At 40.3% G+C, this 15,436-nt stretch overlaps 1 protein-coding gene across 6 annotated transcripts in view; it reads left to right on the forward strand.

Moving 5' to 3' along the window:
- The window catches only part of GRAMD2B (GRAM domain containing 2B), a 111,872-nt gene that overhangs the window by 37,681 nt on the left and 58,755 nt on the right, over positions 1-15,436 (forward strand). For 3 of the 6 annotated variants that reach the window (XM_032844527.1, XM_032844518.1, XM_032844533.1), the window contains exon 1: positions 4,315-4,505. The exons of 2 other annotated variants lie outside the window; for them this stretch is intronic. In XM_032844527.1, coding sequence (XP_032700418.1) covers positions 4,442-4,505 — 64 coding nt within the window. In that variant the 5' untranslated portion in view covers positions 4,315-4,441. Of the gene's footprint in view, positions 1-4,314; positions 4,506-15,436 lie in introns of those variants that run through there. One more of the 6 variants, XM_032844566.1, reaches the window with a different exon arrangement.

The following is a 15,436-nucleotide window of genomic DNA, read 5'->3' on the forward strand; positions in this document are numbered from 1 at the left end:
CCTCCCTGAAGTAGAACCCAATATAGAACACAAATACACGAGAGAGATAAAGTGAGAGGGGTCTAGCGGAGGCAGGAGAGGCTGTGTGTCTGAGTGGTGGGAAGAGGGAGGCTGGTGTCATAAGACCTACCTTCAATCACCAGCTCCCCCACTCTCTAGTTCAAACCATCCAGCTGACTCCTCCAGAACCTGATGTGAAAACCACAATAAGGGATGGTCTCAGAGGCCTCCTTACCTCACATGTGATCTGTGACATTAACCATGCAGAAATTAGACATCTACTTTAAAACTTTGGGATTGATTTTAATGTATTCTTTATGGGGCATCGTGTATTTTAATTTTTAAATAATATGGGGCTGGAAGAGTTGGGTTTTTTGTTTTTTTTTTTTTAACTGCTTTTGCTTTCTCATAGAATCAGACTTAATCCTAGTGTGTGCCAACCACCACCTATTCTTATCGTAGCAAGCTCCTACCATTTTGTCCATTTCTCTAAACACGGGTGCTAAGCTTGGTTAATGCTTCATCCCTAAGAGAAAGGAAGAGAATACTTCAAATTTTCCCATCTGCAGTATAACCTGACTTGGAAAATACTGGTTTACAACCATTCTATGTGGTTTTTCTTTATACCATTTTCAAAAGCCTATAGAGTACGAGATTTCATGCCATACTATAGCTTTCCATTGCAATTTTAATAGCTGTACTCATCAGGAAATTGCCTTTCATATCAGTAAAGATCCCCTTCATATAATGCTTCTCAACTTTCATTCTTAAAACTCTATTTAGAAGTCTTAAAATCAAATTCTTCAGTGTCACCGTAGGGCTCGCTGCTGAACTCTGTTTTCCCATTTTCTCCTTTGGATATTGAATTTAAATTGAAAACAGGAGTGTTCTGATCGGTGCTCATGAAATTCTTTGACTTAGGACACTAATACATTGAATATTATGCATAGTTAAATTATTACAGGTTATACCTTGATAAGAGCATCAGCTACCTTTTTAAACATGTCCTCAGACAACAGGCACAAAATCCCAAGCATGTGATGACCCTTGATATGTGCCTATATTGGTTAATAAGTACATAGCCTGTCACGTGGTATGAATTAGGTAATTACTTGACCCAAACATCACCCAGCAGCTTAGGTAATTACATGATACCATCATCTTCACTCAAATTTCCAAGCTCATATTTGAACTCTGCCACTGAGACTATGGACAGATGTACAGTATATCTGATCAATGTCAAAAAGACAACAATTTCGATCCATATTCCAAGCTGTTAAGTAGAAGTCTTCTACCTCCTGAAAGGTGATGGATTAGGCACTTTCTACTGGACCTGGCTCGGAAACTGGAAAAAGTAACAGCTAGAACTCCTCTTTGATATTAGAAACAAGAAATGATGTTCTGAAAGGCTAGGAGGAAGAAAAGTAAAGGGTGTTTTATTAGAGAAAATCAAAGAGCCCCCTAAAGTATATAGTAGGCATACTCTCAAATCTCAGTTTTGTCATACTACAGTGAAATTTCCCCTAATGTTTGCCACTACTACTTTTTAAATACTGCATTCCATTTTATTGTAAAATAGCTCCATGAATAAACAAATTAGGAAGCTGTTTGACAATGTCTTTTAAACCCAGGCAAATATTACTATGTAAAATAATGTTTTTTGCTTGCTCTTTTATTTTTTTAAAATTTTATTTGTTAATTTGACAGAAAAGGAGAGCACAAGCAGGGTAGCTACAGGCAGAGGGAGAAGCGGACTCCCCATTGAGCAAGGATCCCAATATGGAACTTGATCCCAGGACCCTGGGATCTTGACCTGAGCAGAAGGCAAACACTTAAATGACTGAGCTACCCAGCCACCCCTTACTTGCTCCCTTCTAATTCCTCTCCACTCTAGGAAAGGCCTATGTGCTATTTTCTTGATCTGCCCGCCTTCCCATCCTCCTTCCCTCCTTTCTCACTTAAGACTGAATTATTAAGTCTTCATCCCACACACTACAGAACAAGTTCTAAGGTACTCGTGTGCTCACTAAATGAGCTCTAAGCCCATGCTGAGGAAGTTTTGAACACTTGCTCTTATTCAGGCATCCAAAGGAGTCTGACTGGGGTTTCTCAAAAGGTTAAGCATGTGACTACCATCCAACCACCAATTCCACTCCTAGGTATTTACCCGGAAGAATTCAAAGCAGGGACTCGAACAGGTATTTGTACATCAATGTTCACAACAGCATTATTCACAAGAGCAACAATAGCAGAAATAGCCCAACTATTCATCAGCAGGTGAACGGATCAACAAATGTGGAATAGACATACAATGGAATATTACCCAGCCATGAAAAAGAATGAAATACTGAACAGGGAGTCTGCTTGAGATTCTTTCCCCTTTTCCCTCTGCCCTCCCACTCTTGCTCTCTCTCTTTCCCTAAGATAAATAAATCTCTTTTTTTTCAACCAACATCTTCTTTCTTTTAACTTAAAATCAATTAATTACATATAGTATATCATTAGTTTCAGAGGTAGTTTAGTGATTCATCAGTTGCATATAACACCCAGTGCTCATTACATCAAGTGCCCTCCTTGATGCCCATCACCCAGTTACTCCATCCCCCCATCCACCTCCCCTCCAGCAACCCTCAGTTTGTTTTCTACAATTAAGAGTCTCTTATGGTTTGTCTCTGATTTCATCATATTTTATTTTTCCTTTCCTTCCCCTGTGTTCATGTTTTCTTAAATTCCACATATGAGTGAAATCATATATTTGTCTTTCTCTGACTGACTTATTTCACTTAGCATAATACCCTCTAGTTCCACCCATGTCATTGCAAATGGCAAGGCTTCATTCTTTTCGATGGCTGAGTAATATTCTCTGTATACATACATCACATCTTTATCCATTCATCTGTTGATGTACACCTGGGCTCTTTCCATAGTTTGGCTATTGTTGATATTGCTGCTATAAACATTGGGGTACATGTGTGCCAATAAATAAATCTTTAAAAAAATCTGGGGGTAGAAAGAGAGCGCACAACCTACCAGGCCAACTCTCATGGAATTTACGTAAACATTTTTCTTTAGTTTTATTTTGCAAGTGTCAAGAGAATCAATTTTGGAGCAAGCAGGCTACTAAAAGATGCTTTTGTTCTCTCAGCCTAATCATATAGCTAATAAATGGAGAGGGGAAAAAGAGAACTTTGGAAGAGCCTTGATCCCCCAAATTCTTGCAGTTATCTGAAAAGGTAGGTGTTTTATTTTACACACACCATATATGCACACATATACATACATACATGTGAACGCTACGGTTCCGTAGTCTTCGTCATTATTCTGAAATCTAAAATCAATTTTAAGAGAAAAATGAAGGACTTGCAGCCCCAGAAAGAGCACAGAGTTGGTGATTCCTCCCCCACCCAGCCATGTCATGAGCTACTGTTGCCCCATGTCATTGTTTTAAAGTAAATGTGGGCTTCCAGCAAGTAAAACTACCCTTATTCTCAACTACTCTGGAGAAGTAGAAAACCACCAACACATGCTTCACTTGGTGTAATACGGGCATGTTTAGAACGACACCTGGAACACGGTAGCTCTCAAAAGCCTGCGCCATAAATGATGTTTGAAATGCAAAACTTCAGATCGATTCACCACGTTCGAACCTCACCAAAAAGCTGGAAGAAGAGGCATTCATTGTACTTCGCGGGGGCACAGCCCCTGCTGAGTTGCTGAGGAGGTTTTGAGGGTGCCTCCCCATCCCCACCCCATGCCCGCCGCTAGCCCCTGGAAGGGTTCACCAGACCACCCCTAGAGACAACCAGGTCTCACTACCTTTGTCACTCAACTGACCGACTGATGAAGCCCCACGGAGCAGTCCCCAATGAGGCAACATCCTGTGTGAATCATTTAGGCCAGGCCCCAATCCAACCCACACAGCACATCTGTGTGCGAGAGCGCCTCGCGCAGGCGTAACCATTTCCTGGAGCCGCAGCCGGGCCACCTGCTTCTCAGACCCCCGGGTACCAGTCCGGGAGCCAAACAGCCCCCGACATCGGGAGGTTACATCTATGGAGCCTAGTTAGACACGGTTCCACCCGTGTGGCCAATTAGCTGCCTCCCCCCCGCCCCCAGCCCGGACTAGTTCAACAGGTTTCCTCGAGCGCGTCTCGGGCCTCCCAATTGGTGCAAGAGGCTGTCACTCGGCTTCGGCCCGCCCCTTCCCGCCCCTTCCCTCCCCGGCTCGCACGCCTGAGCCGACCAATCGCCGCGGGCCGGACGTGTCCAGGTTGGCGGCCCCGCCGCGCCGGGCCGGCCTGGATGCGCCGAGCCCACAAGCGCACGGGGACAGCGTGGGGAAGGCGCGCTTCGCAGGGCCTGCGCCCCGGACGCCGGCAGCCTCGGGCGGACGCCTGAAGGTGCCCTCCACAGGCGGCCCCGATGACCGAACTACAGCAAGATGTGGAAGACACAAAGTCTGCCAAAGTGCTCGCGAAGAGAGAGAGCAAAGTGGGTTCAGCCCAGTGAGTATGCTCCGCGGGGACCCAGCCCCGGCGGCCGAGAGCGCGCTGCCCAGACGTCTCTGCCGGGGACCGGTTTGGAGTGGAACTTGAGCGGGGACGGACGGCCCTGTGGCTTGAATTCTTTCGGTGGCGCCGGGTCGCCTTTTTTTCTCCCCTTCTCCGATGCTGTGTTAGAGGAAAAGGCACGGTAGTGGGTCAGGAGTGGGCTGCAACTTGCAGTCCCGTGGGGATGTCAAGGATTGGACCCGAAGGCAACGACTGGAGGTTGGTCGTTCCCGAGGGACGTCTGGGGCAAGCCGTCAGATCTCTAAGGCCGGTCAGGAAGCAGCAGCCAACATTTGTTTCTGTTGCCCTACTTCTTAGTGACGTGTGGGAAGGTGAAGTTGCCTCATAGATGTCATCTGGTCGTTAGCGTCGCGGTGATGTGTGTTTTGTCGTTCGATTCAGAGCTTCAGGGTGTCTTTCTCCCATCCCCTTTCCTGTTTCCCCTCAAGAGAGGGGGAAAGTGGCGGAAAACATGGACTATGCTTTATCTTTCTCCTTAGAGACTGTCTGGCTTTGCTTGGGAACTTGACACAAACTTCTTCAACACTTTTTTTTTTTTTTTTTTTTGAGAGAGGGTCTAGGAGTGGGATGAGGGAACACAGGAATATATAATAATATAAAACACTTCAAATATTAGGTTCTGACTATCCTCTTAAAGGATCCATGTTCATAATAGGATTTGCGCATTGTTGGGCCTGTAAACGCCTATGGTTTTAGAAACTGAAAACTGAAATATTTTGGTTACAAGGATTAGCTTCCTGTAATAAAACTTATTTATCTTCCCTGTATAGCTTTTTTTTTTAAAAGCTGCAAGTATTATTTCCATGGTTATTATCCCCAAACCTTCTTGTTTGAAATATGAAAAGAATCTTTCGTTATTTGCTTCTTTTCTATATCACTGTAACTTTTTTTTTTTTTAAGATTTTATTTATTTATTTGACAGAGCTCACAAGTAGGTAGAGAGGCAAGGAAGAGAGAAGGGGGAAGCAGGCTCCCTGCTGAGCAGAGAGCGAAATTTGGGGCTTGATCCCAGGACTCTGAGATCATGACCTAAGCTGAAGGCAGAGGCTTAACCCACTGAGCCACCCAGCTGCACCTTTATCTGTAACTTTAATGATACTTATAAACTATAACTTTAAATGATACTAAGATAAATATATAAATGTTAAGATGAACAAATAAACCTCAAATTTTTTTTGGTACCAACCTGTTGGGCGGCACCTAAAAAATAGTTAGATTTCTATCTGCTTAATTTCAACATGTACTCGTTTTTTTATGACACAGCCTGGTTCCACATAAAGACTTGTGTTTATAAAAGCATCTTCCATCAGTGTATCAGAGTTTGGGCTGAAGTTTTGGAAAAGGAATAGCTTTTATTAGCTGCTTTGATTTGTTATTTCAAAGGCTTTGGTTGTGTTCTCTTCCAGTGTCTGCTTTCCTTGGCTACCCTTTCTTCTGCCTCTCAGCTTTGTCAACTTAAGCTGATACTCTTTCCTCTTCAATGATAGATAACACTTGATTGAGGAAAAAAATCCCATAGGTATAACCCTTAAAAAATGTTTTTGTTTTCTTACCTAAAATAAAATCCTAACTCTATTCTAATTGTTCAAGCCCAAGAAAAAGGTAAACTAGCAAAGACCATCTATCTCCTTTGCACTTAATCGTTCTTTTATAAGCTTCTCTTAAAAAGAGGTATACGTAGCATTTTAAACAGCCCTTGATAGATGTTTGAGGTGACAGGAGTATTAAGGGGCACAAATAAGCCTGGAGCCCAGGACTGTGACCCCCTAGTCCAGGAGTCCGCCACAGGCAGTGTTATGTTCCTGTTACACAAAGCGGAATGATTCAGGTCCACCCAGCAGCTCCTAAATTTTTACATCTTCACATTCCCAATAGTCTACTCAGTTAAGGATATCGTTTTAGTAGATTGAGAAAGTCTGTTAGCTGTTTAGGTGAATTCTCTTAACTTAAAACTCTTCAGATGTTGGCAAACTAATTTTATAGAAGATAATCTTAACCATATTGAAGCAGAAGAACCCAAACAGCCGGACCTTTGTTTGGAACACCTTCGTTTGACAAATTCATTTCAGCTCAGCAAATATTGGAATACCTACTCTTGGCTCCATAATGGCGGGGAACGTAGAATGAAGATGTTGTGGTATCTGCCCTTCTGGAACCCAAGAGCTGTGTTGAGGAGACGCATACATATACAGATATTTCTGTATTTATCTGTATGTATCTATTACTGAAGTTCAGAGGACATTGGGGTCCCTGGCCATATTAAATCCATGAACAAGATAGTTCTATAAAAAGTTTGGCCTAGGGGCGCCTGGGTGGCTCAGTAGGTTAAGTCTCTGCCTTCAGCTCAGGTTATGATCTCAGGGTCCTGGGATCGAGCCCTGCATCGGGCTCTCTGCTCAGCAGGGAGCCTGCTTCCCCTTCTCTCTCTGCCTGCCTCTCTGCCTACTTGTGATCTCTCTCTCTCTCAAATAAATAGTCTTTAAAAAAAAAAAAAAAAAGTTTGGCCTATAACTGAATCCTCTCCACAGTTAGGATGTTTGCCCATTTGGCACTCTTTGGTAAATTTTTCTAGGTTTATGGAGATTTTTGTTTATTTTGTTTTGTTACAAAGTGGTAATTTCTAGTCCTGTTGTAGTCACTTCTGAGTCAATCGAAAACTTTAGACACTCTCTACTTCCTGAGCATTTGAATTCTTGCTTTGGTAATGGAATAAGAGTGATTTTTAAGAGGGAGATAGATACGTTGTCAGTGTTACATGCATTATGATTATTACATATCCGAAATCATTTGAGGAGCAAAATTTTGATGCTTAGAAACCCAGTCTAACTTCTTGGTTTTGAACTTTGTAACTTAGATTAATTATCACTAAGCTCAGAGTCATTGGAGTCCGAGTGTCCCGATGGACATTTTCTTCTCTAGTGTTGAAATGGCTTGTCTTCCTACACAGCCCTTATCACCTAGAACCTAGGTTCGTAATTGATAATAGCTGGCCCTTACTGAGAATCCTTGCTTTGTGGCAGGCAGGGTGCTTAACACTTCACGTTCATTTTCATACAGGATTAGGCACATACTGTCATCTCCATTTTACAAATAAGAACATGGAAGGTCTGAGAAGTTAAGCAACTAGGCAGAGGCCTAGTTAACATAGAACAGCTCAAATTCAAGGCCAGGACAGCTCACTCTAGTCCTGAACTTGAATACTTTATCCCTACTTCTGTATTCCAGAATCTCTGATGGCCCTCCATGACCTCCTCTCCTCTGCCAAGAAGTTCAGACCTTTCATGATCTGAGCACACATAAACCATTTCAGTCTCATTCCTAATATTAGCATGCACATCTTTATAGCTAAGCAGTTGCACTAGTGGCCCTGTAGTTAGGAGGTGAGGATGCGGAAGAATAAGAAACAGATGAGCCAAATGTACTTCTGAGTTAGTTTCCCTTCACTCCCTCCTCACCTCTGTTCTTTTCTCAAGCAATTCCCTCTTTTCTTTGTCTCCGTGTACTTCTACAAGTCAACTCAAAATTTCCTTTCTTGAAAGCCTTTCCTTGTCACTGGCCATACTTAGCTCTCCCTTATCTGGGCTCACCTTGCATGCATGTGATCAACCCCAGAGAACTTAGCTGTCACTATTATTGCTGTTAATTAATAATTAATGTTTATTGGACATTTATTATGTACAAAGTACTATTTTAAGTTGTTAACAGATACTAACTCACATACTAATCCAGGACATATTAGCAGACTCACATCATATTTTTTCTTACTGATTTTCTCAGAGTGCCCAATGTATAATCTCTTCCAATGTCTGTCTCTTAGTGAGTGAGAGAGGCTGACACCCCAGCCCTCTAATTAAGGTATATAATCTACTTACTGATATTCCGCTTGAGTATTTCCAGGGATATCTTACTTTTAAAGTTTCTTAATCAAATTTTCTGTCTGTAGCAGTTAGAATTTTTAGGTACCGGCCCAAGAATTTTGACTTAATTACTTATCTTTGTATTAGCAGTGAGGTGAGGCTGCACATTTATTCATCACCAAAATGCATTAATTTAGCTGTATATTTCCTTTGAGATCCTAGTTTTCCCCTTTCAGTACTTTTTTCATTCTGAATGTTCTGTTCCCAATGTATAGACATTTATAACAAACCTAACTTTTTTGACACACATTTTCTCAGATACACTTCAATTTCATAAACTCTCTTGTGGATCTCATTTATTAATGGCTAAGTTATTTTCATAGTTTTTTCTTTTTTTAAGATTTTATTTATTTATTTGACAGAAGGAGAGAGAGCACAAGCAGGGGGAACAACAGGCAGAGGCAGAGGGAAAGGGAGAAGCTGGCTCCACGCTGAGCAAGGAGCCTGATGTGGGACCTGATCCCAGGACCCTGCGATCATGACTTGAGCGGAAGACAGACATTTAACTGACTGAGCCACCCAGGTGCCCAGCTAAGTTATTTTCAATGAATTGCAAAAAGGATCTAAATTGACTGATATATTTCTGGGAAAAAGTTTACCTTGATTCATATTTCAAATAATGAATTTTATCACATGTAACATATTTTTAATGCAGTTTTAATTTTTAACATACTTTAATAATTTGAGACATAAGAATTCTAGACATTTATTCAACTGGATATATATGGAGAAAGAGAGGATGGATGTGGACAACATAAACATTTACCTCAAAAGGAAACTCTTGTATTAGCAAGAAGTAGTAAAGATTTTAGGAACATGTTTGACATTAGTGAATTCAAGTAAAAATAAGTGACCTGCCCCAAAAGCATTTATCATACAAACAGAATAAGGGTTGGAGTTAAGACGTGGTCTTGCTTTGGAGGCAAGAGGAGCAAAAACAAATAATGTTTGAGGATAGCTTGATTTCTTAGTGCTTGTTTAATTCCAGTCTTCCAAAGTGCTCATTTAGAAAGAAAATCTCCATATTGTATATTGCCTATATATTCTCTCTCTTTCCTTGTGTGTACGTGTGGGTGTGTCCACATTTTTCTAAAATTCTAATTTCCAGGTCACCAATTCTGAAAGATTATCTAGTGTACTTTTTAATAGAAACTTTGGAATAGGAATAAAATACTGTAACATTAGAAACCATTAAAATGTTATTAAAGTGAAACAATCAGAGGAGTTTAAAAAGATGGAGAAAAATCAAACAGTGTGCTGGTCTAAAATGTTCTTGGAAAGGGATTTAATGAGTCAAATCAGTCCTCTGGCTTGAGGGTACTATCCAGGGAGATCACTGATTTATCAAGGTAGTTCATAAAGATGTTAAGAATGTAGGCTCAGGAAACAAGGATTTGAAATCTAACTTTCCTGTCTCCTGAAGTGGACCCCGGCCTGTTACTTAGCACCACTAAGTCTCCCTTTTGTCATCTGTAAAGGGGAAAACTTAAGTCAGCTGTTTCACAGATGCTTGCTTTCATGTTTAAATGAGAAATGTAAGAAATTCACGTCCCCTACTGCCTGACATCATGAGCTCTCAGTAACCATAGCTCTGTTCATCTTTGCTGTTGAAGGTCTGGGGCTTGCTGCGCAATGGAGGGTAGCCTGGAGGTAGGGAGGGTAGGTTGGTAGCAGGGAGGAAGGCTGACATAAAAAGTAATTAAATTAATCAAAATTCAGCAGGCCTGCCTGATAGTTTCATGCCCTTGTGATGTACTCAGTGAGCCTCTGTTACATCAGCTAGACCTTGAGGACACTCGGGAGGGTACCTGAGCATTTCCTTGAAATCTACATGGCAGCTTGGTTTTTAGTTTATGCTAAAAGGATCTCCTATTGTAATTGTTCAGTGACCTACCAGCTTATTTAAATATTGCTTACTGCTTTGGTTGTTATCCCATCTGTTGTCCAGGACTGTTATCTACAAGCCATTGATTTTCACATCCTGCTTCCTGGCACCGAGTTTTATCTTGCAGCTCCTCATCTTTAAACTGCTGATTGTTTTTCATTGCTGCACTCCAGTAGAACTCTGCTTCACCGTCTTTCTGATTCTTTAAATGCTCAGCTCTAGGCATTTCACACATTTTCAAATGGCGTAAAGCAGAGGTCCTCAAGAAAGACTCTGCCACAGTCACCTCAGTGACCGTTCTTTCTCCTCAAAGGACAATGGGTGTTTTTATCTGAACTTAAATTTGATTATTTACTCCTAGCAGAGAAGCAGAACCAACTTCAGCTGCATTCCATAAGAGAAACTAATTTGGATGTTGTCATAAGTCACTCTGTGACTTATCTGTGTCCCATTCAGAATGGGACATGATGTCTCAAGAGGCAGATTAGTTTTAACAAGTTTATTGAGATATATATAATATATCATAAAATTTATTCTTTTCCAGTATACAGTTAAGTAACTTTACTAAGTGGTGTGCCATTGGCATACCTGGTTTTAGAACATTTTCACGCCCCCAATGAGATTCCTTAGGCTATTTGTTCCCCATTCCCACCCAGCCCCAGGTAACCACTTGTCTACTTTCTGTTTCTGCAGATTTGCTTTTCTGGGCATTTCATATATATGGAATCATATAATATGTGGTTTCTTCTTTTTTATGATTTATTTATTTATAAGAGAGAGAGTGTGTGAGTGAGAGGGAGAAGCAGCCTCCCCACTGAGCAGGGAGCCCAATGTGGGGCTCGACCCCAGGATGCTGACATCATAACCTGAGCCGAAGGCAGATGTTTAACTGACTGAGCCACCCAGGTGCCCCAGTATGTGATTTCTTATATCTGCCTTCCTTCACTTAACATGGGGTTTTTGAGGTTCATCTGTGAGGTAGCATATGTCAGCAGTTCATTCCTTTATATTGCTGTATAGTATTCCACTATATAGATATGCCACATTTTGTCTGTCTCTTCATTTGTTCATGAACATTTAGCTTGTCTCCACGTTTGGTTATTATGAATAATGCTATGACTGTTTGCATGCAAGTCTTTGTGTGGACATGTGCTATTAATTCTCTTGAGTATATACCTAGAAGTGGAATTGTTAGGTCATACTGTAATTGTTTAACTTTTGGAGGAACTGGCAGACTTTTTCCAAAGCAGCTATTCCATTTGATGTTTCTCCTAGCAATGTGTAAGGGCCCATGGTATAGATTTAAGAGTAAATGCTTTCACAGTGCAGGGAAGCAAAATTCTAAGCACTTTATAAAGGTAAATCAGTGACTTATATTCCATAACATAATAAACATCTGTTGATTGTTAACTGAGCAACATTCATACTTACAATTTTGAAAACTCCTCCAAACTGCAGTGTTATCAAAGATGTGAACAGGTGTTACAATGTTAACAAAGATAACTCTGGCTGTCATACTTGGGTACATTTTTTACAACCTCTTAAATTTTTCATAAAACATTTATCACATATTTTATGACAATAATAGACGAAATTTAAAAACTGGACCATAATCTCCTCCATCTGTGTTGACCTATTTTAAAGCAATATGTGTATAAGGTTAGAAAAATAAAACAAGGTAAGCTTTGTACAAAATGAAAAGTGAGGCCTTTGTTCCTGTCTCCCACGTTAAATGCCCTTGTCTCAAAGGTAACTGCTTGCTGAGGTTTTTGTATTCTCTCGATGTTGGCACTTAAGGCCAGAATCAAGGTTTTTTTTGTTTGTTTGATTTGTTTTAGAATATTCAGCTCCCAGTATGCATGTAAGTATGTTGGACTTGGTAAAATGAAAGACCATGAGAGGACTAAGAGTGATCATACTCTACTTGGACAGCATATCTAGTACAAAAGCTACCTAAATGGCAGACGGTATTCTCATAAAGCACTGTTTTCTCAAACTTCTTTGCATAGTAGTTATCTACCAATAAAGTGGCCTCCTCGATTCTAGCATCGAAGGGTAAATAAATCCATCAGAACGTGACTTTGAGTGGACCTTAGCAATGTGGCCTTATGGAGAGTCTGATTTCTGACTGTGCTGTCCTCCAGTTATCAAAACATTTTCTCATCTCTTCTGTTCCCCTCTCCTAAACGAAGGACACTAGGCAGGCCCTTGATGAGATGAGGTAGCTATAGCTGGGCTGCGATGTGAACAACTAGATGAAGGGCACAGTAGTGATGAGATGGGTTTAAAGAAGAAGAGATTGAGCGGAGAAGTGGAAATGTGAAGGTGGCAACAGTGAGTAAGGATGGGGGAGAGAAGAAAGAAGAATTCAGGAGGGATATCGAGTTATATGGAAAAGAGAAAGAAAAAATGCTAATTTAACATTAATGTGTACAATCTTCTATTTGTCCCCTGGATCCCTGGTTCCTTGTTCTATTTCTCCTCTTCTCTCCACATGCTCTTCTGTATGCTGTCAGTGAAGTCTCTGACACTGCAATGTTTAGCAGACATGCCTCTTCCCTCATGAAGATACTGAGTTGCGTGTAAAGGTTGGTGTTTTCTTTAAGTCCCTATATATCAGGTTTATCATTATACCCTTATTTGTTATCTTCTGGATTTTTCAAATTATGTCTTCCATCTCATGCAGTGAGTTAAAAACTGGGAAGAACCTTAGAAATAGCCTAAATTTTGTGTCCTTTACTATTAGGGATTATTACCTGAAGACCATGATATTGGGATCCTACAAATTATTTTGAAACCCCTAGGGTGTAGTCCCATAAAGAGTGTATTGCAACTTGAGTTGCTATAGGATAACAGTGATGAAAAACTAATTCATTGTGACAGCTTTTATTATCACAGTATTGTTTCTATAAATCTTTGGAAAATAGCACCTCATTTGATCCTAAGAGCTTAACTATTATGCTGCATAACATGAAATGTGGTCTTGTGAGAGCTCACAGGAAACATCAAGAATATTTTCCTTTCCTCTTAGAATAAAGTTCTATAGTATATAAAGTTAGACTGGTTTTCACATGAAGTTGGTAGATTTCTTACACTTGTTCTCTTGACTTGATCAGAATCTTTTCTAAAAATTTTACAAAGAATCACAGCACCTTTGTGGAAATCAGATACTAAAATCAAAACATCAGATTTTTCATCAATACCTGAAATGAGAGAATAATCAATGGCGTAGGAGAAAGGCAATATTTAACAGCTGATAATAACCGAGAGATTTGCTCCTATTCTCAACTGACATTGACCAGGTAGTTCTGTATGTTGGGTACCATGTTGTGTGTCATGGCAGTCACCATGATGAAGAACATATGGCCTTTGCCCCTAAGGAAAATAAGAGCAGAGGAAAGGAATATTTTGAGATTAAATTTTTTTCAAAGGAGAGACAAGGTAGCTTCTGAAAATATATTAAAGCTTAGATGAGGTGTGATATCATTGTTATGTGGTAGACACCAGAGTGCTTTTACATATGAGGTAGGTACGGTTCTCATTGCATTTTATGCCTCACAGAGACTTAGCAACTTGCCCAAGATCATAGCAGCTTCTGAAGTGTTGAAGCCAAAATTCAAATGCCCCAGCAGTCCAATCTGAACCAGCCCCCTTAGATGGTTCCTTACTCAAACAACCTCAGTAGATTTAGGAAGGGTAGAGCCACAGAAGGCAGAATTCCTCCATGAAGTGTCTCTGATCCTTGAGTAGATCTCTTGACTTTGATCGGTCTGTTTTCTCAACTATAAATCCAAGATTCCTTTCCATTCAACACTTCTAACATTGAAAGTATCTCTAGTGTTATGCAGAGGACAGGGTAGATAGAGGGAGCATCTTCAGTGAACTCCGGGGCACTGGGACTTTGTCTGTGTGTTGTCAGACACAGACATCCCTGTCTGGCTCCTTCTGCTCAAACCTGACCACCGGGAACCTGATCATTGCAGTTTCAGCTTTCTACTGTGATTTGTGCAACAGTCATTCATAGATTCCGGTTTTTAAAAACTGTGGTTGGGTTCTTCCTTGCACAAGCACAGAGTGTTTCTACAAAGTAATGTGATTGCTTTGCTATAAAAACATGTGAATGTTGTCTCTTTAAAAGTAATCACCAAAGGAACCGAAGAACTTTTCCAAAAATGCTGCAATTGCACAAAACCTTTTTGAAACTCTTCTTACAGAGTTACTTCCAAAGCCTGGAACCCATTCTTTGAATAGTCATAAGGTTGGCAAATCCTTGTCCTTTGAGAATGAATTCAATTTCTGGAAACAACCTGAAGCCAAATGTGGTGAATAAGGTGGACAAAGATAAATTAAATGCCTTTTAAAACACTTTTGGATAGGATCCTTTTTGATCCAAAAACAAGTTGTGACTATAGAATAATAAGACCAAGTTTCTAGTGATATTTACAACCTAGTTTCTATATGTCCAAATTCTGGTTATTATTTTGTAACCACATTATGAGAATAGGAAGATATTACAGTTTTTATTCTGTCCTAAAATCATTTTTTAGTGTTTACAGTATACCCAGGTTGGTGTTAGACATATCATAAGCATTAAAAAAATACTTGAGTATGCAAATGTAGCATGTGATATCTTTTCATTGAAGTATATTCTCTATGTATTAGGGAAAACAGTTTGTGAAAAACTTGCCCTCAGTTTAGTTTAAAGTAAGTGAAGTTCACATGTCACAATCTTCTTATATTATCTTGTCTGTCATTATAGACTAAGGGAACTGGTATGCTAATTACATTTTTCAGGCCCTCTCTCCATAGCAGAGGTTTACACTAGATGGACTTTTCTCATATATGCCAGGCATCACTCCTGACTTTTCCACAGGATGGCCATCAGTTTTCAGTGTGAAGCTTTCCACTTTTGTCTGAGTGTCCCCTGTTAGTTAATATCTGTGAGATGATTGATCTACTACTACCTGTTAAGTCTTAGAGCCTTCTTTTTTGTTTGTTTGTTTTAAGATTTCATTTATTTATTTGACACCGAGAGAGATACATCAAGAGAAGGAATACAGGCA

This window comes from Lontra canadensis, unplaced genomic scaffold, assembly GCF_010015895.1.
Source record: "Lontra canadensis isolate GAN:19392208 unplaced genomic scaffold, GSC_riverotter_1.0 scaffold4, whole genome shotgun sequence".
NCBI lineage: Eukaryota > Metazoa > Chordata > Mammalia > Carnivora > Mustelidae > Lontra > Lontra canadensis.